General features: G+C 48.6%; 9 protein-coding genes across 9 annotated transcripts; 7 read left to right on the forward strand and 2 right to left on the reverse strand.

The window, feature by feature from the left end:
* Positions 1-48: 48 nt before the first annotated feature.
* EDB93DRAFT_1086371 (uncharacterized protein) lies at positions 49-1687 on the forward strand (the record flags this gene model as incomplete). Its single annotated transcript, XM_041445967.1, has 2 exons — positions 49-401; positions 457-1687. 2 exons carry the CDS (start codon positions 49-51, stop codon positions 1685-1687), a joined length of 1584 nt encoding a protein of 527 aa, XP_041307198.1.
* Positions 1688-2222: 535 nt separating this feature from the next.
* EDB93DRAFT_477183 (glycoside hydrolase) lies at positions 2223-4316 on the reverse strand. Its single transcript, XM_041456502.1, has 6 exons — positions 3924-4316; positions 3757-3859; positions 3613-3709; positions 3113-3559; positions 2821-3062; positions 2223-2770 (listed from the first exon to the last, which is right to left on the reverse strand). The coding sequence occupies exons 1-6, from the start codon at positions 4016-4018 to the stop codon at positions 2324-2326; spliced, it is 1431 nt and encodes a 476-aa protein (XP_041307199.1). The 5' UTR covers positions 4019-4316; the 3' UTR covers positions 2223-2323.
* A 298-nt stretch (positions 4317-4614) lies between these two features.
* On the reverse strand, positions 4615-5791 carry EDB93DRAFT_1240905 (uncharacterized protein; the record flags this gene model as incomplete). The annotated part of the gene is made up of 3 exons (XM_041451816.1): positions 4615-5253; positions 5313-5525; positions 5606-5791. 3 exons carry the CDS (start codon positions 5789-5791, stop codon positions 4615-4617), a joined length of 1038 nt encoding a protein of 345 aa, XP_041307200.1.
* A 494-nt stretch (positions 5792-6285) lies between these two features.
* On the forward strand, positions 6286-7342 carry EDB93DRAFT_1149244 (nucleolar protein 12-domain-containing protein). Its single transcript, XM_041449615.1, has 4 exons — positions 6286-6426; positions 6480-6585; positions 6645-6717; positions 6767-7342. The coding sequence occupies exons 1-4, from the start codon at positions 6317-6319 to the stop codon at positions 7165-7167; spliced, it is 690 nt and encodes a 229-aa protein (XP_041307201.1). The 5' UTR covers positions 6286-6316; the 3' UTR covers positions 7168-7342.
* Positions 7343-8533, forward strand: EDB93DRAFT_1149249 (uncharacterized protein). Its single transcript, XM_041449616.1, has 5 exons — positions 7343-7523; positions 7602-7704; positions 7763-7829; positions 7881-8260; positions 8309-8533. The coding sequence occupies exons 1-5, from the start codon at positions 7427-7429 to the stop codon at positions 8388-8390; spliced, it is 729 nt and encodes a 242-aa protein (XP_041307202.1). The 5' UTR covers positions 7343-7426; the 3' UTR covers positions 8391-8533.
* On the forward strand, positions 8534-13897 carry EDB93DRAFT_1149254 (uncharacterized protein). Its single transcript, XM_041449617.1, has 18 exons — positions 8534-9594; positions 9649-9875; positions 9922-10066; positions 10115-10249; positions 10302-10368; positions 10415-10738; positions 10785-10942; positions 10990-11550; positions 11602-11761; positions 11810-11927; positions 11978-12192; positions 12248-12459; positions 12512-12792; positions 12842-12917; positions 12967-13012; positions 13059-13209; positions 13270-13430; positions 13487-13897. The coding sequence occupies exons 1-18, from the start codon at positions 8572-8574 to the stop codon at positions 13771-13773; spliced, it is 4347 nt and encodes a 1448-aa protein (XP_041307203.1). The 5' UTR covers positions 8534-8571; the 3' UTR covers positions 13774-13897.
* On the forward strand, positions 13887-14842 carry EDB93DRAFT_477236 (uncharacterized protein). The gene is made up of 4 exons (XM_041456504.1): positions 13887-14205; positions 14258-14417; positions 14466-14627; positions 14680-14842. Exons 1-4 carry the CDS (start codon positions 14042-14044, stop codon positions 14755-14757), a joined length of 564 nt encoding a protein of 187 aa, XP_041307204.1. The 5' UTR covers positions 13887-14041; the 3' UTR covers positions 14758-14842.
* Positions 14843-15147: 305 nt separating this feature from the next.
* Positions 15148-15836, forward strand: EDB93DRAFT_477219 (uncharacterized protein). The gene has a single exon (XM_041456503.1). The coding sequence runs from the start codon at positions 15314-15316 to the stop codon at positions 15671-15673; it is 360 nt and encodes a 119-aa protein (XP_041307205.1). The 5' UTR covers positions 15148-15313; the 3' UTR covers positions 15674-15836.
* Positions 15837-16702: 866 nt separating this feature from the next.
* EDB93DRAFT_1149266 (ribosomal protein L11) lies at positions 16703-17718 on the forward strand. Its single transcript, XM_041449618.1, has 4 exons — positions 16703-16793; positions 16849-16944; positions 17000-17147; positions 17199-17718. Exons 1-4 carry the CDS (start codon positions 16779-16781, stop codon positions 17435-17437), a joined length of 498 nt encoding a protein of 165 aa, XP_041307206.1. The 5' UTR covers positions 16703-16778; the 3' UTR covers positions 17438-17718.
* Positions 17719-17988: the final 270 nt, after the last annotated feature.

Consider the following 17988-nt stretch of genomic DNA (forward strand, 5'->3'; position numbering starts at 1 on the left):
CGAGAGAACACTTCACGATACACCTTATTCTTTAAATACCTACCGACAATGATCTCATTCAAGCACCCAAATCCTTTCCGCCCCAACAGTCGTCCCACCTCACCAAATTCACCCTCCCGTCTCGAACCTGCCATGGTCCCAGAGAGGACATCCCGACCTCTCACCAAGCTCTCTTTCAGTAGCTTCAAACGACCGTCCTCTTCGACGCCTATCCCCTCCCCCCCTCCAACTCTACTTGTGCAAGACGGGTCTTACCTACAGGCCCTCAGTCTTAAGCTTAGTGAGGCGGTCTCAAAGGCAATGATGCAGCCCACCGGTCCAGCGCTTGTTGGCGAGTTGCTTGGAGGTAGACGTCCAATTCCTGCTGGTCGTGGGCGAGCTCTTGGGCTCCTAATTGCCTCGTGCGTATTTTATTTTCATCCGTGGCACTATCCTTGATTAAACTGCCGTAACCAGTGAGCTCAAGGCATGTCAAAATAATTCCCACTTGCACAAGGCTATCCTTCGTTCACTTCACAGGCCATTGTCTGTTCTACTCAGCAACCTCTCGGCACTGCTTCTTCCCCTCCTTTCCTCGCCAGCATTCCTTTCCTTGCCTGCTCCTACTGTGCAGGCCCCCAATCCCAATACAACTCAGCTCCATGCACTTGCAGCAGCTGGCTTTGCAGGAGAGCTTCTCGAAAGCTTCGATGAAATGAGTTTGGGCTTAGACAATGATGCGAGAGGAGACAAATTGAAGGCGATTCGTGAGGGCCTCGTCTCCCTCATAGGACGTGTTGTGAACCCGCTCATTGCGGGCATCCAGTCTGAATTGGTGCCTCTCCTGGAGTCTCTGGAGAATCCTGTCGCTGTCGCTGTGCCTAAGACAGGTACCAAAGCTCCTGTTCACCCATCAATCATATCGCTACAGGCACTCATGCCTGTGTACGCACGTGCATTGGCGCGGTACACGACAACCCTTCCTTCCCAAACGACCTTGGCGACTTTCTTGATCTCGATCATTTGGAGAACGCTCGTGGCTTTCGCTAATCGACCTCGAGTGAAGCCTTCGCCGCCGACGTCACCGCTTGGTTCGCCACAGCTCATCCCTTTAACCAAGAGGCAGCGTGCCATTTCTGGTAATACTCCTCCCCCTACACGGTTTACTCTTAAACTGCCTCCTTCACGACCATCGTCTCCTCCCAACATCTCGGTCACTCCGTCAGCGGCTGCTGATGCACGTGCGCTCCTTGAGCTCATGATTCTCCTTCCACGTCCATCTGCAGGGTGTGATGCGACACGCGTGGCCCGTGAGGCTGTCGATGAAGCGCTTTCTGATTTAACAGCTCTGGTCACGTTGCTTGAAAACATAGACAATCCTCTATTTAATATTGGCGAGTCAAGCGAGGCAATTCTAGAGGGGCTTGAGAGGATCACTGCCGATCTACCAACTCTCATCGCATTGCCTGTGCTCCTGCGGGGTCACTCCAGAGTCACAACTGAGTCACCATTCATTCCATCAATCCCGTCTATCATCAATGTCTCCGAAGGTGAATATAGAAAGAGCTGCCTATCAGGTTTTGGACGAGCAGAACAATGTGGCAACATCATCGGTCATAATGTGCTTGACTTCCTACACGTCCAAGGTGACTCACAGAGCCTTGTTGCGCAGTGGCTGGCAAACCGACTAGATGTCGTTGACCATTGACTGTATGGACCCGACGATCTCCATAGGTACTACTATCTCCTATCTTGTGAGTTAGTATTCGTCCTTATGTATCGATCCATTACATTGTCCTCAGGTTATTATTATTTAGAATGGTTATCTAGATTGTTTCCTTTTGTTCGCTTTCGCTATCGTCGGTGCTGTCTCCCACTGGTCCATACCATTGTTATAGCTTATGTTAACTCTGCTTCGCTTTTAAGACTTTCTACTCCGAAGACGCTCCAAGTATGACGATCTCTCTTACTGTTGAATCTGCGAATCTTTCATTTTTGATTGCTTTGATGTACAATTGGATTATCAGTCCACAGTTATGGCACCCGCGTTTATACCGTGTCGAATGCCACTGAGTGCTAGCTATATGGCACTGTTGGTTTGCACTATGCTCACTAGTGGGATTGGTGTTGTACGGATTCAGTTGCGACCTTGTAAGCACCAAGTTAACATGTACGACCCGTTAGCGATTGCGCTATGGCGCGCTTCTAAATACATGTGAGCGAAAAAAATTGGGACTAGATTGGCTTGACGCGCGGCTTGACTTGTTTATTGCTATCGCATAGGCTAGCCTCGTACTCATGGAGCGAAACAGGTGAGCGCATTTGTTTGTACAATTACTACAATTCAACTACTAGTCCACGTTTGTGCATTGTCTGTCAAGATCTTGTTCAGTCCATCACGGCGCAGACAGTTCTCGAACTTGAAGCTCTTCGCAATTTCATCGAGCTCAGTCTCGCTCTTTCCACGGAAGTGTTCTGCCCACTCCTTGACCAGATACTCGGTTACTAGTATACTGCGGGACAGGCGACCAACGCGATCGGAGAGTTTCCAGACTGGGAACGGATATAGATTCTGGTTCTCGTGCGATATCTCTTTTGTGATATGATCGATAAGAGGTTGATATATGTGCTGAACTTGAGCGGTGTCAGCACCCCAAGCGTCTACAGCAAGACGATGTTTCTTCGCCAGGAAGTCCTTCAGTAGGACCATGTATGATGTTTCCTGAGAGACGTAGACCATGCCCTGGAAACCGATATCCTTGTATAGCCAGATCGACCAGCTTAAACGATCCTGATGTTGTATCAGCCAGGATCAAGATACGGTATTCAGTGCCGATATACCTGATTGTAGATTGCCAGCTGGTCTTTGAGAACCTTGTACCGTCTTTCATTGATAGTGTCTGTAGCAAGGCCATCATATTGCTTCCTAGCATAGACTGGGCCCCATTCGCCATTCCAGACACAAAGGCCGTGCTGGTCCATCCATTCCCTCTTCTTCTCGTAGCCTTTCTTCATTCTCCGCCGTTGATCGTCGGAGCTGACATAGTCCTCTGGACTAGCAGGAAAACCGTATATACTATAGTCTGCCGTCCCTATAAGATGAAAGCGTGGAAACAGTGATTCAGGATCATACCATGGATCGAGTACGCGGTGTTCTGCCACTTCTTGTGCACATCACCGAAATGTGAGAAGTCACTTGCAAATGTGTTTCCGTCGAAGAAAATGATATGCTCTGTGTCAACCGAGCGGATGGCGTTGTGGACTTGATCGTAGAACTTGATTACAGCGGTATGCGTGGGGTCAGTAGGTTCGTTAAGTGGGTTATAGCCGGCAATCCACTTGTTGTTAGCATAGTGCTTAGCAAGTTCGTTCCAGAGCCAGATTGTACGGTCCTGGAAGTCTCTATGTAACCAGAAATTTGCAATGTGCGTGCCAGCATCACAGTGCCAGTCGGTGTTTTGACCCCCTGCTGCAGCGTGCAGATCGAGGATGGTGTAAATGCCATGTTGGGCACAGAGGTCAATCACACGGTCAAGGTGCTTGAAACCCTCTTCTTTCAGGATACGGGGATTCATGTCATCTGATCGACTCCGTAAGTCCGACAAGTTACGAAAACTCAAGGCGCTTATGTACCTTCGAAGTGCCTGTAGTTGAAGGGTAGCCGAATGCAGTTGAGTCCAAGACTCTTGAAGAACTTGGCATCTTCCTCTTGGAAGAAGTACTCCAGGAACTTGGATTGCCCATCAGAATCAGGCACACCGCTGCAGATCAATTTACCTTGTCGAAGAAAAACTCTGATTTGATAGGTCCTACGACCTCAGCGAGAGCAGTACGGATCTGGAATTCACAGCCTGGGTATCCAGAAATGAAATTCTCCATGCTATCAGAGGGAGAAAAATTAAGATCAGTGAATTTGAATGTGTACGGAAAACATGACAACCCACTTCATCCACCCTCCGAGACCTGCTCCCCTGAGGACGACCTCTCTGCCATCCCCATCGACGACTTTTGATCCAGAAACTTTCAGATAAGAAGACATAGCGAAGGAGGCGTGCAGGAACGCATGATCTTCCTTAGCCGCATAACCTTAAGTATTGTAACGGTGGAGCCAAGGTTGAATTAGCGGGCCGCTAGAAGAGTCCATGAGATAGCAGTCCGACTATCCATGCTCCGAGATTTATCCGTGTTCCATTGATAACACGATCCGAACCTGTAAGCGTCAGTAAATGGGCTCGTGACTGCAGAAGCAGTAGTCTAGTGCCTTTGCTATTTGCAGTCGACTGACGATCACTCTCATTTGTTTCTGATCTATATCTCAGTAGAACAATCCTTCTGAGCGAGTGTCAAAAGAACGAGTGGATCAGGTTTAAATAGTATGTAACAATGTGATTGACCTATTTGCGCGAGTCCGCGATTGACAGATACATTGGGGACAAGATGAGGGTATCGTGGTATTCTGTGAGACAGCGTAATTGCACAATGAATAATGAAACATATCGATCAGGAAATAGCTACCATTATAAGTCTGTCTTTATGGATGTAAACAACAGGGTCATGATGAGTCGTGAATCGAAAGTGCCCGGACAACTTGCGTCCCTGAAGACGAAGAATGTCGTCCAGACAACCTAAATATTCTCAGCGGCCCGAGAATTTAGGTCCATTAATCTTCTTCGGTACCCTGGCACGCGGATCCTCATGCACCCCTGGGATCTCGCCATTCTTTGCCAGGTGGTGCCAATAAAGCACATCCCCCGCCTTCAGCCGACGAACAGCCGATTCAACAGGCATTCCACTTGACTCGACGGTGGATTCCCGATTATTTGGTTGTGACGGAGACCGAATTGGCTGCGATGCCGATGTATGAGGGGATGGAGACCGAGGCAGAGGACGTGGGGAACGCCGAGGAGAAGCCGATGTTGCGAATAAGTATGGATCGGGTGAGGATAGATGTGGTGTAGAGCCCAGGTCCCCGTACTCTGAGATAGGTGTGGGAATTGATTCGGAAGACGAATGGGACAAGGTGGGGGAAGGCTGGGAAGGGAATGGGTGTAAAATACGCCGATAGCCAGCGGGACCATCGACAGAAGATAGCGCAGAATAAGCGGACGTCAAAGGAGGAGGGGAAATAGGTGCTGTGAATTCTATTGGGATAACCCCTGGTTCGTCAGGGATATGATATCGTTCCGATGCGAGGATTTCACTAGAATGGAAGACGAAGCGATGACCATTGGTCGCGCGATTAGTCGCCGTGATTGACGACGTACATCGAGAACACTGTAAAAACATGTCAACACAATCAGAGCTTCACACAGTTCTCACACCAGGAATCTTACTGGAATCACGATCATATAGCCGACGGCTGTACCGCAAGTATGACAGCAGAGAGTCTGAGTCAGGCATTCGCACGTCCGAGGGGGAGATGCATTAGTTGATGGACGGCAGGGTGGTGGGCGAAGAGCGTCTGGATTTGACGTGTATGCGGAGCAATTTATTGGAAGTGCATCGGTGGAAAAAAGAGAGACGTTGGGTCTGAGGAGCAAAACAGCCTAGAAAACAGTTTTTGGGGTTATCAGTTGTCTCTCACATGACAAAAGAATCAAAATTTTATGGTCTAAATTTAACTCACCTTCATACCGCGATTGGTGAGAAATGTGCCACAAGATTTACAGTCCAGTATCCACACTTTATGAGCGAGTTGAGCGGGCGGGAAAGATGGGGGCGGATAAGAGTTATGCTGGACCATTGACATTGATAAATGTGTTTGCCACGACCCAGCATGACCCTGAGGGGGCACTGCAAAATAACTGAACATTGAGGGTGGTGGGAGTGTATTCTGAGCTTGTGCTGATATCTGCTGGCCGGCGAGCGGATAGACACGCTCAAAGTATGCAGGCTGGGAGTATGGGGGGATGAAGTTTGTGCTACTGTTATCGTAAAGAGCGTGGAGGTCATTGGGTGGTCTCTGTCCTCTTGGAGCCGGCGGGCGCATGTAATAATTGAGAGGATCACGATTTGTCGCGTGTCCTGAACCCTGACCGGGATCAACTGACTGTGAAGTGTCTGCGAAAGCAAGAGCAGGCATTAAGATCAGGCTCGGCGACGGAAAGGATGATGAGAAAAGTGAAAGGTCAGTGCTCTAGATGGGCGGGGGAGAAAGGAGCAGAAAAAATGTGCGCCTGAGAGCAGCTACATCTTATAATCCCATTTCCAGACGAAAGAAGAATACGATGCCAACAGCTTGTCAATAAATGCCAAGTACTGTATTCCTCCTCCTCCGGATTATGTAAACATATCCCGTTCAGTTCCCGGACCGCCGGCAACTATCCTTACATCTTCCATGAACTCCAATATCGCCATCTTAACACAATCACATAGAGCGGTCGCAGCGAAAAAACGCGACAAACGAAATCAGGTCAAGGAAATCATATTTGATGATGATGCTCGCAGGTACGCATGCTACAGATTCGCGAATGCAGGGCTTCACACATGGTCCTCGTTAGAGAGTTTCTTACTGGATTTCACAAGCGGAAGGTGGCAAAGAAAGAGGAGGCCATAAAGAAGGCGAAGCTCAGAGAAAAGCAGGAAAGACTAGACACGCGACGTGAGGTGTGTCTGTGTCCAGCCCGTTATTTTGCCATTTCCAGAATCTGAATTGTTTTAACTAGCATCGGCGCGCCTTAGCAGAGCGAGCCGCACAGAACGCAGCGGAGGTTGAGAAGGCATACGGTGCCACCATAGGTGATCTATCACCGTGTGCGTTATGCTGCGGATCATTGACCTTTGACAGATGATTCAGATAATGAAGACGAGCGGCTCGGCTCCTCGGGGAATGAAGGAGACCAAGAGATACACGGAGAGTATGAAGGCGAAGAACAACTTGCTACTGTGACAGTGGTCGAAGATTTCGATCCCGCCACCTTCTTACATAGCCCACCCATGACCGGCTCTGCACCCGCTGATCGGTCGGATGCCCCTTCCCCCACGTCTGTGAAGCCAAAAGGAAAAGAGAAAGCTCAGAATGATCCTTTGAAGTCAAAACGCAAGGTGAAGAAAAATGAGAAGACGAAGAGTGTCAAATATCAGACGAAGGCAGCACGTTTGGCGGAACGCTCTAAGCAGCGGGTGCGACGCACAGAGAAGGCAGAACGGGCCGGAGGAAAATCTGCAAGGAAGGGAAAACGTAGATGATTTCAGGTTATTCCCTTGTCAATTGTGTATTTTTCTATTCTACGCTTCTTGTGGTCGATTTCCTTCATTTTCGACTTCGCATGCAATGTTAAATGCTGGCTGGCATGACACTATTGAATGCCGAAACCTCCGGTATATCTCGGCTGCCCCGGCCGGACGTATTGAAGTGACCGACACGTTGTTCAGACGCTTTGACCAAACTCGTCATAAACTCCACTCATTCGAGGGCTCTAGCTATAGAGGAGCAGCTGGCTGCACTATGAATTCCCTCTACACGCATGGTGTCCGGCAAACAAATTCGCTCACTGCCGATCTCGAGCGGCTGCGCAATGGAGATAATTCAGCATCCCTCCTAGGTCTGTTGAATTCCCTGCTAACTTTCAAGGGGAAGGGGCTTCGGTGATATGCAAGAACTCACGGACCCACCTCGTTAGGACAGATATCCGCCTCACTCGCTGCGATGCACAGGACCATTGAGGATTATGATTCGATGGCCAAGAGGGAAATAATAAAGGCGAAGCAAGAGAAAGGGCAAATGTGTGTGACATGCATTAAAGACTTTTATTGAATTAACATGTCTCTATCGTCTTTGCAGGCGTGTGCAGAAGTTTCGTTCCGACTATGCAGAACTGAAGGGTCAGTTTGAACAAATCAAAACCGAGGCATGTCCAGTTGTTTTGCATTCAGAATGCAGGTCTCACATGCAAGTGCAGAGGGCTGCGGCGCAACGAAGCGAACTTCTAGGTGGTGCTTCAAACATGTTATCCCCGTCATCTGACACTAGACGACGGTTCACGCCAACTGCCACTGCCTTAAACGGCGGAGTGTCCCCATCACAACACTCCGAGTCACCTTTCCGGACGCAAACACCACTACCGGGCTCAACACTTCGTGAAAGTCACGCATTACACGAGCACTCATTCATCCAGAATACGGAGACAAGGTTGGATGAATTTCTCGCGCAAGGGCGAGAAGTATTGGATAATCTGGTGGATCAACGGAATGTTCTTAAGGGGACGCAGAGACGACTCTTGGATGCCGCAAATACAATGGGTCTCAGTCGGGACGTTATAGGGTGGATCGAGAGAAGAAGGTAAGTAGAATATTCTCAATTCTGGATCGCGGTACTGAAGTTTTGTAGCACCCAGGATATGTACATCTTCTTTGGCGGTGGAGTGTTCACGTTTTTCTGTTTCTGGTTGATATGGCATTACCTAGGCTAGATCATTTACCTGCTGGACTTGTATATATCGCCCGTATACGTACCCTTTGTCTAGTTTTGTCCAGCAATATTCACACTTGTCGTGTCAGGAGTTGCGGCACTTGCCGGACTGACGCCGCTTCTAGGCAAACCAAACGACGTCAGAGCAAACGTCCCACGAAGTTCTGGTACCTTTTGCTGTGATGGCCTTAGTCGGCCCCAGTGAGCCACACGACTACACAGAAGGCGCGTCAGCTATCGACATTAATGCTGCTGTTGCCAATGCGCGGCGCCATTCATCATATGGCGGGGACAGTGGACAAGGCGCCATGTTTGACGGGCCAGGACAGGAATCTATACCTACTAGCATATCAAGGATGTCCTATACAGAGCATGGATTGGCAGGTAGACGAAGCAGGGAGTGGTCCAGGGGCCGGATGAAGAGTGAGGAGTCAGTTGGACGTACTAGTCGGAGAATGAGCACAGATGGTGAAGTTCCGCAGGCAACGGAGGAGACAAGGTCTTGTAGCGAAGAAGAAACAGGAGGGAATGATGAAGACACAAACTACAGAGGGCGGAGACGCAGGAGATCCATATCACCTACCCTTAACCGGTCCTCTGTATTCGAAAACATTGCTAACTTGTTCAGCCGTACTGGTGCAGGGGAGCGAGAACGCAGAGCTTCTGAGTTTTCACGACGTTCGTCTGCATCTTCGACTCGAAAATCACGACGAAGGTCCTCAGACGCAGGGTCGGAATTCGCTCTTGCAGACGAAGTGAACGAGCGATGGGGATACTCGTCCGGAGAGGAAGATGATGAGACAGAGTCCAATGGCTCGCTTCCCTTAAACCCTTTCCACAGCGAAATAGACTATGGTTCATACCCTCCGTCTCCGAATGCAGACTCACATCTCCCTCTCTTTGCCGCTGATGCAATTTTCGGCGACGAGGTGCGCATAGACATAGACGTACCTCATGAGCCGCTAAATCCTCCACCCCCTGGGCCGCCAAGCAGACAAACTATATATGTACCAGAAGAGGACAATACCTTTCGTTTCGTGGGCTATGAAGTTATCATCTGGCGACAGTGGCTCTGGCGGGTGTGCTGTGCTGCAACTTTGGGTATTGTGGGTCTCTTGGGACATTGGTTCCCTCGTGTATGGCTACGATGCGTTGTAGAAGAGAAGGCTTTCAGAGATATCAAGCATGGTTATGTTGTCATTGAGGTGCGCAACGCCATAAACTTCTTGTAGCACAAGCTTTAAGTCATCTGTCGTCAGTCTGCACACAGAGACATCACATTGTTCCCTGTCAAGCGTCTAGCATATCCATATGCCCGCTCAACAGTTTTCCCTATCTCTCCTGCAGAAGCGGATGGACGACCACAACCGCTGACACGCGGCGATAACGGCGGAAGACAAGAGATTCTCAATGACCTCCATGTCGTCGATTATAGATATTCACGTTTTGCACTTGACGTTCAGACTGGATTATTCGGCATGATAAGGTGGGTTGATTATGCTGCGCCCTCATTTTTACTGAGCGTCAAGTAGGGACTGGCGTGATCCAACGTGGACGGGTCTGCAGTCCATCCAGAACGGGCTTTCGCAGGTTGTGAGGCATCAACGGTTAATTTTATTTGGACCGAATATTGTCGATATCGAAGGCAAATCAACGATATCACTCCTGGTTGATGAGGCAAGTCCAATTTTCATGGAATCATGGCCTCACCCAACCTTTTGGTAGATCATCCACCCATTCTACGTGTTTCAAGTGGCCAGCATCATCCTTTGGTCATTGGATGATTACTACTACTATGCATTCTGCATTGCACTGATTTCTACATTGAGTGTTGTGACAACCTTGATTGATACCAAGAAGGTGAGAAAACAGACGCTTGAACATGTCACGAAAGATCCTCACGCTCTCTCAGACCATCAAGCGCATGCGGGAGATGTCTCACTTCTCCTGTGACGTTGTGGTTTATACAGACGGTGGCTGTATGCAGTGTTTTCGTCGTCCTTTGCTCAGCTCATGGTCATGCAGGGGTTGAGCGCGACTCCACTGAGCTTGTGCCAGGAGATATAGTAAACCTCTCTGAACTACATGTATCTTTGTTCCCTGCGGACATGCTTCTTCTTTCTGGCGACGCCATTGTGAACGAAAGCATGCTAACTGGCGAAAGTGTACCTGTTTCGAAGAATCCAGCCAAGGACGATGATATCGCTCGTTGGCGCGATCTCAAGGACGCCCAGGGCGAGCTTGCGAAGAGCTTTATTCATGCAGGGACAAGAGTGGTTCGCATCCGTGGTGCTCTGGCAAGTGATGGAACCACAGGACAACCTGCCCTTGGGCTGGTTGTCAGAACAGGTAGGTCTTCTGCATTCTGCAGAGATGATGCATTCATGAATAACAGGGTTCAACACAACCAAGGGTGCACTAGTCAGGTCCATGTTGTTCCCAAAACCAATAGGATTCAAGTTTTACCGTGATTCAATTCGTTTCATCGGTGTTCTGGCATGTATTGCTACCCTTGGTTTTTGTGCCAGCGCTGTGCAGTTTATCCGACTTGGGGTATGTTTTGTGGTATCCTGATGCAAATTCTACTCAGTTGGATGTAGATTAAATGGCCTGTCATCTTAGTCCGTGCTCTCGACTTGATAACGATTGTGGTTCCGCCTGCTCTTCCGGCGACCCTCTCGATCGGGACAAATTTTGCCATCGGACGTCTTCGCAAACTTGGAATCTTCTGCATCTCGCCCACGCGTGTTAACGTCGGAGGAAAAGTCAACGTATGCTGCTTTGACAAAACAGGCACACTTACAGAAGATGGATTAGACATTCTCGGCGTGCGTTCCCTCGACCGCAATGTGCACCGCTTTGGTGAGCTTATAGACAATGTCCACGATCTACCTTCCATCCACGACCGCACGAGCTTCCTCCACGCGCTCGCGACGTGCCATTCCTTGAAGATAGTAGACGGCGAAATTATTGGCGATCCACTGGACGTCAAGATGTTCGAGTTTACCAAGTGGACTCTTGAAGAGGGACTGATCGCGGGGACCGGCATTATTAAAGGAAGAAGTGGCAGCGAACGACCAGCTGCGCTTGTCCAGACTGTTGTGCGACCGCCTGGGAGTGCTCAGTTCCGCTTGGAAGATGCTCTTAAGACAGGAGCGAAGGTGCGCCCTGGCATGAAGTAGTACACAGCATTTCTGACTGTTACATCTCAGCATGCTCATTTCCTTGAACTTGGCGTGATCCGCACCTTTGAGTTCGTCTCAAGTCTGCGGCGGATGAGTGTTGTGGTTAAACGGCTCAGGAGCACCAGCATGGAGATCTACGTTAAAGGGGCTCCAGAGGTGATGGTGGAAATCTGCGAGAAAGACTCTTGTTAGCTTCTAGTTTTCCTCGATATTCTGGACGCTGATTGTTCTGCAGTTCCACAGGATTATGACGACCTGCTGTCGTACTATACAAGGCGTGGGTATCGTGTCATTGCGATGGCGGGCAAAAGTATCGAAAGCTTATCATGGCTGAAGGCTCAAAAGATGAAGAGGTTAGGTGCATTTTTTTCTTTGGTTCCATGGTTACTCAAGGACTTTATAGGGAGCAAGCGGAATCAAATCTTCGTTTCCTCGGACTAATCATCTTTGAGAATAAGTTGAAGCCGGGGACGACTCCTGCCATCCAGACCCTCCGGGCAGCTCATCTGGCATGTAGGATGATTACTGGAGACAACCCACTGACTGCCGTCAGCGTCGCACGAGAGTGCAGTTTGGTAAGCCAAGCTGCACATGTCTTCGCTCCTGCGTTCGTCCACGGTGAGCAGTCAATGTCGTCAGTTTTGTACACATTGCGAGACTTTTTCAACTTCAGGAAATGCTAATACACCCATGTCGAAATTGGAGTGGTCCTCCATGGATGATCCCTCTTGGAAACTGGACGACTACAACCTTAAACCCTTACTTCCACCTCCACACCTTACCGTAGCAGAACATGAAGTCGAGTATCAGGATTGTGCGTTGGTCGTGACAGGTGATGTGTTTAGATGGATGATTAATCACGGTCCTCTCGAAACTGTGCAGCGGGTGAGGCCATTTGGTTGAGCATCACATTATCTAGACTGATGTTTGCCCCCAGATGCTTGTCAAGACCCAGATCTTTGCTCGAATGTCGCCCGATGAAAAGAACGAGGTCGTCGAAAGGCTGCAGACCCTGGGTTACACTGTGCTAATGTGTGGAGATGGCGCGAATGATTGTGCAGCACTCAAGGCCGCAGACGTTGGTATTTCGCTGTCCGAAGCGGAGGCGTCTGTTGCAGCCCCCTTCACCAGCAGGACCCCCGATATCAGTTGTGTCATCGAGGTCATCAAGGAAGGAAGGGCCGCATTGGTCACCAGCTTTTCGTGTTTTAAATACATGTAACAGGATCGTCTCTCCGCTTCTGCAAAATTACTAATATTTTGCAAGGGCGCTGTACTCCATGATCCAGTTCACGACGGTCACTCTGCTATACTCTTTCGCATCATCCCTGGGAGATTTCCAGGTAATCTCCTGACCAGCCGATTTGCTCCCGCTGAACGTATTTTTATTAGTTCCTGTACATTGACCTCTTCATTATCATTCCCATCGCCGTTTCCAGTGAGTTCGCTGGAATTTTTACTCAGGCAGTCCTAATTAGACTTAGTGGGACGGACTCTCCCGTATCCGCGGATATACCCCAAGCGCCCGACGGCTAGCCTGGTATCAAAGAAGGTCCTTGCCAGTCTGTTTGGGCAGATAATAATCACTAGCAGTGTTCAAATCTGGACGTTCTTCTGGGTTAAGCGTCAAGATTGGTAAGTACAGCATTCCATTGCACCGCCGAGGGCGACTAACCTGAGTTTGTGCGCAACAAGGTACCATTTACCGGATGCGGACCCTTATGGCGATGGTGCCCATCTCAAAGCCTCCAACTTTGAGAACTCAACTTTGTTTCTAGTATCTTGTTTCCAGTATATTCTTGTTGCAGCCGTATTTAGCATTGGCCCTCCTTACCGCAAGTCGATGTGGACAAACGGTTTGTATTTCGCCGTAACAATCACTGCGTAGTTCTAATTTTGTGCTATTGTGTAGCCTGGTTGATGGCATCAATCACTGGTTTATCGCTCCTGAATTTGCTGGTGCTGCTACGACCTCCGAAGCCCCTTAGCTTGATTCTCGAGTTGATGCCCCTCCCGATATCCGGCAGCGCATGGCTAACGGTATTTACACTCATCAACATTGTTGTTTCACTTGCTTTCGAGCAATGGGCCACCCAATTCATCTCACAGGTGATTGGTGTTTTGATGAACCTGCATGTGAAGAGAAGATACCGCGAAGGGAAAACTTACAAAGCTGTGGAGGGTGGAATGCAACGTTGAGTATAAATACCTGTGCAGATATAGATATCATGATGTTACCTGTTGTCAATGAGAACGGGCGCTGCAGCGAGACCGGGAGATTTCCTATTTAGTCTGATTGATAGAAGTGGCAATTTCAAGGAAACCTTCCATTGTCTTTGCCTTCAACGCCCTGGTGGCATTATCTTGTAATCCGTTTCGCCTTCATCCCTACCTTCTCTCTGAATTCTTTGAGAAACCAAGAGCAGGCCTCTTCACTCGTTTAAATTATCAATTTCTTAAGCAAATAATGTTCTCCAAGCTTGTGTTCTTTTCCTACCTTGCGTTGTTTTCGCTAGGCTTTGCCAATGCATTTCCATCTGGTGAACATGGTGCTATAGCCCGTCGCCAATCAGCAACATCTTCTAGCCTTGTTATTCCCCCTGCAGTCACCACAACGATGTCTATCCAAACGTGAGCCAAGGCTACACTTTTCTTACAATAATTGTTAAGCTAATTTTTGCAGTGCAAACGGTCCAATGAACGAGACTTGCGTCCTCACATTCACCCCCGTTGGCAACCAAATCCAGGAGGTCCAGAATTGCACCATGTCGACGGGCGCGAATGTCGTATCTAGCATGGTTTTCAATCCAGTCTCTACAAGCAGTGTTGCGTCTACTTCAACCGTAAGTCAAATGTTTCCTGCTGGCTGTCTCATCCAAATTCGTTTCTAGAGCGCTTCTATGTCTGCGACCCCTACCGTTCAAGCTGCGTTCTCCATGCCTGGGAGGTCAATACAGGTGTTACCGGTGGGACTTGGAGTGTTTGGCAGCATCACGGGTATCACCATCATTATCGTAGCTTTGGTTACTCTTGAGCGTGTTCGTTATCGCAGGGTAAGTCTCCGGTATACTATGTCCAACTTTTTACTGATTGATTATCCCACAGGTCTTCAGGGAGCGTAGACTAGCCGAGCAGGGCGCTATGATGGGTTACACGGGCAACTCAATTGATTACAAGGTCTAGGGTAATGCGGATCTACAAATCTGTCACCCTTAGTCTTTTCATTTCGTTAATGACTGGTTCTTGTTTATCAAAGCTAGAGCTGTCAGCATTCTCGCTGTGCGTTGAAGAATAGTATCACATTGGCGCTGTAGTCCCTGGCGGCATCTCAGGCTGGTTCACATATACTACCTTCATACAGGAGTTTGAAAAGGATCATTGCAATTGAGCAAACCACTACTACTAGCACCACGCCGGCACCAGCCCTCGACTCGTTCATTCTTAGCACGTTTTGCATCCATCAAATTTGAGTTTGCAAGTCTCAGACATCTCCTAAAAGCAAGACCAAAATTTATGAGGAACAGAAAACAAATGTACGGCTCTTCCTGAGTCAAGCCCATCAACCACTGGCACCATAAATCTGCTTTAGTGGTTACGATAAGTTGCTACAAGACACGTAACTAAATTACATCGTACAGCTAGGTATTGAAGTCACATTGGACTTGAACGTTTCAGCAGCGAGGATGCCGATGCTTCATCTCTCGAACTCACAAGTACATACTTGACCTAACCACTCCAGATGTTAACTCTTTCGCTTCAATTTCTTTCCCTCTTCATGCACATGCTTTGCCTTTGTTATCCGGAACGCTGCGAGAAGATGCACCACCGCAATACACCTCACAGCTTCGGCAATGAAATGCCCTGGGCATCTAACCCAATTGCGAGAAAGATTTCCCTGGATGAGGTTGACCCTCTCCTTCCAAAACCCAATATAGGGTTGGCCGCTATCGTGTCCGGCAAGTGTTCCGTCCCTTTCAAAGTGCCTTTCTGGTTTAAAGACATCAGGATCGTCGTGTCCTTCTCTGGGCATGTCCCTGAAGAGGCGGCTAAGTTACAAAGCCCAAGACTTGCCAGCAAATTGATGCAAATCATATGTTAGGTTGAACGAGAGAGTCTACAGTAAAATAACGCCACATTAGTAGGGATGCAAACATAGAGGATCGGCCGATTAAACTTTTGGAACGATATAGCTCCTAAAGACGTCGTCACTTGATGTTACATGAAGACTTGTCGGAGCAATGAGAGTATCAAATTTCTCACCAAGTGGTGCAACGATATGTCAACGAATGGTTCCCCGAAAAGCTGCCTCCACATACTTCAAAGACGGCCGGTCATAAAATTCCTGGCAGCCTATCAACGCCAAAGGCAGAACCAACTTCTTGTTGAGCAAGCTACTGAGCCCCAGGATGCAAAATCGTCGCTAGTATGAAAGAGGTTAACGTAAAAGAGCTCTGCAAGATTCATCAGTTGATGTGTCGGCAGCCTACCTTACAGTGTAGCATGGTGGACCTACCGTATCAAAACCAACATGAATATGCTGGCTCGCCCTGTAACACACCAGAAAGCGAACACAGTCACGAACCAAGACACTAAGGCAATTTGTTTCACTATCTGTTCTGAAAAGATGCCTCACTCAACAGGAAGGAGAACTTAAATGCAACAGCTAAGATGACATGGAATGTCATGTCAGAGCTTTAATTTGAAGGCTCGTGCCGAATAACCAGGATATGATTCAAAACCAATACAGTCACGATGCTAACCTTGAAAAGGCCCAATACTAGTTCACTGGGAACGATAGGCTGAGTTCTTGCTTGGCTGCATCTCCTAGAGTATACACAAGCAAGTGTTACACACGTGCTGTAGGTCCGAAAACAAGATATATTCTGGCGCAGTCCCAGCTGGCTGCAACATTAAACTGAAGCGAAGAAGTCTGAGAGCCTTTCACTGCGAACGCTGTGTCTAGGGTGTCCGGACTTTGTGTGCTCAGGGTTGTTCGAATGAACGAGTAAGGTCCGAATGATAACAGGGTGCCAGACCGGTGACCAGCTGGCAGCCCGAGTCCAGTGTGAGTTTCATTGTTTGCAGCCCATGCGGAACGTGGGAATGTAGGTGACTAAGCTGAGGTACTGTACAGTTGCTTCGAATTTTGAACTTTAATCTTTGGCTACCCCCAGGAAACAGCAACCAACCTCCTCACTTTCGCCATGGCCCCCAAGCTCGTCCGTCTGCTCTCCTATTTTGCGATTGTCATGCAGTTTTTGACCATCATATTAGGATCCCAACGAAATCAAGATCATCTACCTACGGGCAACAGGGGGTGAAGTTGGTGCATCTTCAGCACTTGCCCCAAAAATCGGTCCTCTCGGTCTGGTGTGTGTCTGGAGTTCAGTATCAAATAATGATAGGAAGCTGAAGCATGAAATAGTCGCCCAAAAAAGTCGGAGAAGATATTGCTAAAGCTACCTCTGCATGGAAGGGTCTACGCGTGACTGTTCAGCTTACCATCCAGAATCGGCAAGCAGCAGTCTCTGTTGTTCCTTCTGCCTCCTCCCTCGTCATCCGGGCGCTCAAGGGTGCGCGGTTTCATCTCTAATCTCATTCCCGTCTAATATCACCTACTTTAGAGCCTCCCCGTGACCGGAAGAAGGAGAAGAACATCAAGCACTCGGGCAATGTCACTCTTGACGAGATTTTCGAAATCGCCCGAACGATGAAGTCAAAATCGTTAGCAAAGGACTTGGCTGGTGGTGCGAAGGAGATTCTCGGCACGGCCCAGAGTATTGGCTGCACGGTGGATGGCCAGCCCCCACACGATGTCATCGATGGTATCAACTCGGGGGATATTGAGGTGCCGGATGAATAAAAGATCATCGAACATAGGGTTCGATTCAGTATTTTTATATCCGCCATGTTTTTTTTTTGACATTACTGCATACATCCAAACGCTCACATACGCATTGCACTGGAGAAAGAATCTTGAGAGGGTCACGTTTTCCATAGTCGCGCTGGCCCGCGTCTCAAAGGCCATCATCAGAAAACTCACATCAAATGAGTGAAAGTTAAGTATGGCTGTGATAAATCGAGAGCATCGTATCATGACGTAGGCACAAAACTCAGCTAATAGATTGATTTTTAAACACGTGACTAACGCGTCGTGCTCGAGTTTTATTCATTGTCACCTGTTCCGTCAGCCACTTTGAGATGGCAACTCGTGCACCTGCGATGGGTTCAGTTCGGGCGAGATTAACTGGAACTCGTTTATCTGCTGATGTGTGCGGAGCTACAGATGATGAACGCAAGTTATTCGAAGTTTTGAGGGCAGTCGCGAGTGAAAATTCTGTTAGGGTTGATGAAACTGATTCTGGGTGTAACAGATATCTCCCGGCTGGGTAAGGTAAATGGATGTCCAATGGC

Source organism: Suillus bovinus, assembly GCF_016758785.1.
Source record: "Suillus bovinus strain UH-Sbo-P2 chromosome Unknown EDB93scaffold_32, whole genome shotgun sequence".
NCBI classification, from domain to species: Eukaryota; Fungi; Basidiomycota; class Agaricomycetes; order Boletales; family Suillaceae; genus Suillus; species Suillus bovinus.

Excerpts from the sequence above, each read along its gene's own strand:
- EDB93DRAFT_1149244 (XM_041449615.1), top strand. The coding sequence starts at position 6,317 with ATGAACTCCAATATCGCCATCTTAACACAATCACATAGAGCGGTCGCA. Across the intron at positions 6,586-6,644 it reads GACTAGACACGCGACGTGAG|CATCGGCGCGCCTTAGCAGA; the intron begins GTGTGTCTGTGT and ends TGTTTTAACTAG. Across the intron at positions 6,718-6,766 it reads GGCATACGGTGCCACCATAG|ATGATTCAGATAATGAAGAC; the intron begins GTGATCTATCAC and ends GACCTTTGACAG.
- EDB93DRAFT_477219 (XM_041456503.1), top strand. The coding sequence starts at position 15,314 with ATGTTAACTCTTTCGCTTCAATTTCTTTCCCTCTTCATGCACATGCTT.
- EDB93DRAFT_1149266 (XM_041449618.1), top strand. Across the intron at positions 16,945-16,999 it reads AAATCGGTCCTCTCGGTCTG|TCGCCCAAAAAAGTCGGAGA; the intron begins GTGTGTGTCTGG and ends AGCATGAAATAG. Across the intron at positions 17,148-17,198 it reads CGTCATCCGGGCGCTCAAGG|AGCCTCCCCGTGACCGGAAG; the intron begins GTGCGCGGTTTC and ends CACCTACTTTAG.
- EDB93DRAFT_1149249 (XM_041449616.1), top strand. The coding sequence starts at position 7,427 with ATGAATTCCCTCTACACGCATGGTGTCCGGCAAACAAATTCGCTCACT. Across the intron at positions 7,705-7,762 it reads AAGCAAGAGAAAGGGCAAAT|GCGTGTGCAGAAGTTTCGTT; the intron begins GTGTGTGACATG and ends TCGTCTTTGCAG. Across the intron at positions 7,830-7,880 it reads TTGAACAAATCAAAACCGAG|AGGGCTGCGGCGCAACGAAG; the intron begins GCATGTCCAGTT and ends ATGCAAGTGCAG.
- EDB93DRAFT_477236 (XM_041456504.1), top strand. The coding sequence starts at position 14,042 with ATGTTCTCCAAGCTTGTGTTCTTTTCCTACCTTGCGTTGTTTTCGCTA. Across the intron at positions 14,418-14,465 it reads GTGTTGCGTCTACTTCAACC|AGCGCTTCTATGTCTGCGAC; the intron begins GTAAGTCAAATG and ends ATTCGTTTCTAG. Across the intron at positions 14,628-14,679 it reads AGCGTGTTCGTTATCGCAGG|GTCTTCAGGGAGCGTAGACT; the intron begins GTAAGTCTCCGG and ends ATTATCCCACAG.
- EDB93DRAFT_1149254 (XM_041449617.1), top strand. The coding sequence starts at position 8,572 with ATGGCCTTAGTCGGCCCCAGTGAGCCACACGACTACACAGAAGGCGCG. Across the intron at positions 10,943-10,989 it reads TGCAGTTTATCCGACTTGGG|ATTAAATGGCCTGTCATCTT; the intron begins GTATGTTTTGTG and ends AGTTGGATGTAG. Across the intron at positions 12,460-12,511 it reads CTCTCGAAACTGTGCAGCGG|ATGCTTGTCAAGACCCAGAT; the intron begins GTGAGGCCATTT and ends GTTTGCCCCCAG.
- EDB93DRAFT_477183 (XM_041456502.1), bottom strand. The coding sequence starts at position 4,018 with ATGTCTTCTTATCTGAAAGTTTCTGGATCAAAAGTCGTCGATGGGGAT. Across the intron at positions 3,860-3,923 it reads GGTCTCGGAGGGTGGATGAA|CATGGAGAATTTCATTTCTG; the intron begins GTGGGTTGTCAT and ends TCCCTCTGATAG. Across the intron at positions 3,063-3,112 it reads CACCGCGTACTCGATCCATG|ACTATAGTATATACGGTTTT; the intron begins GTATGATCCTGA and ends TAGGGACGGCAG.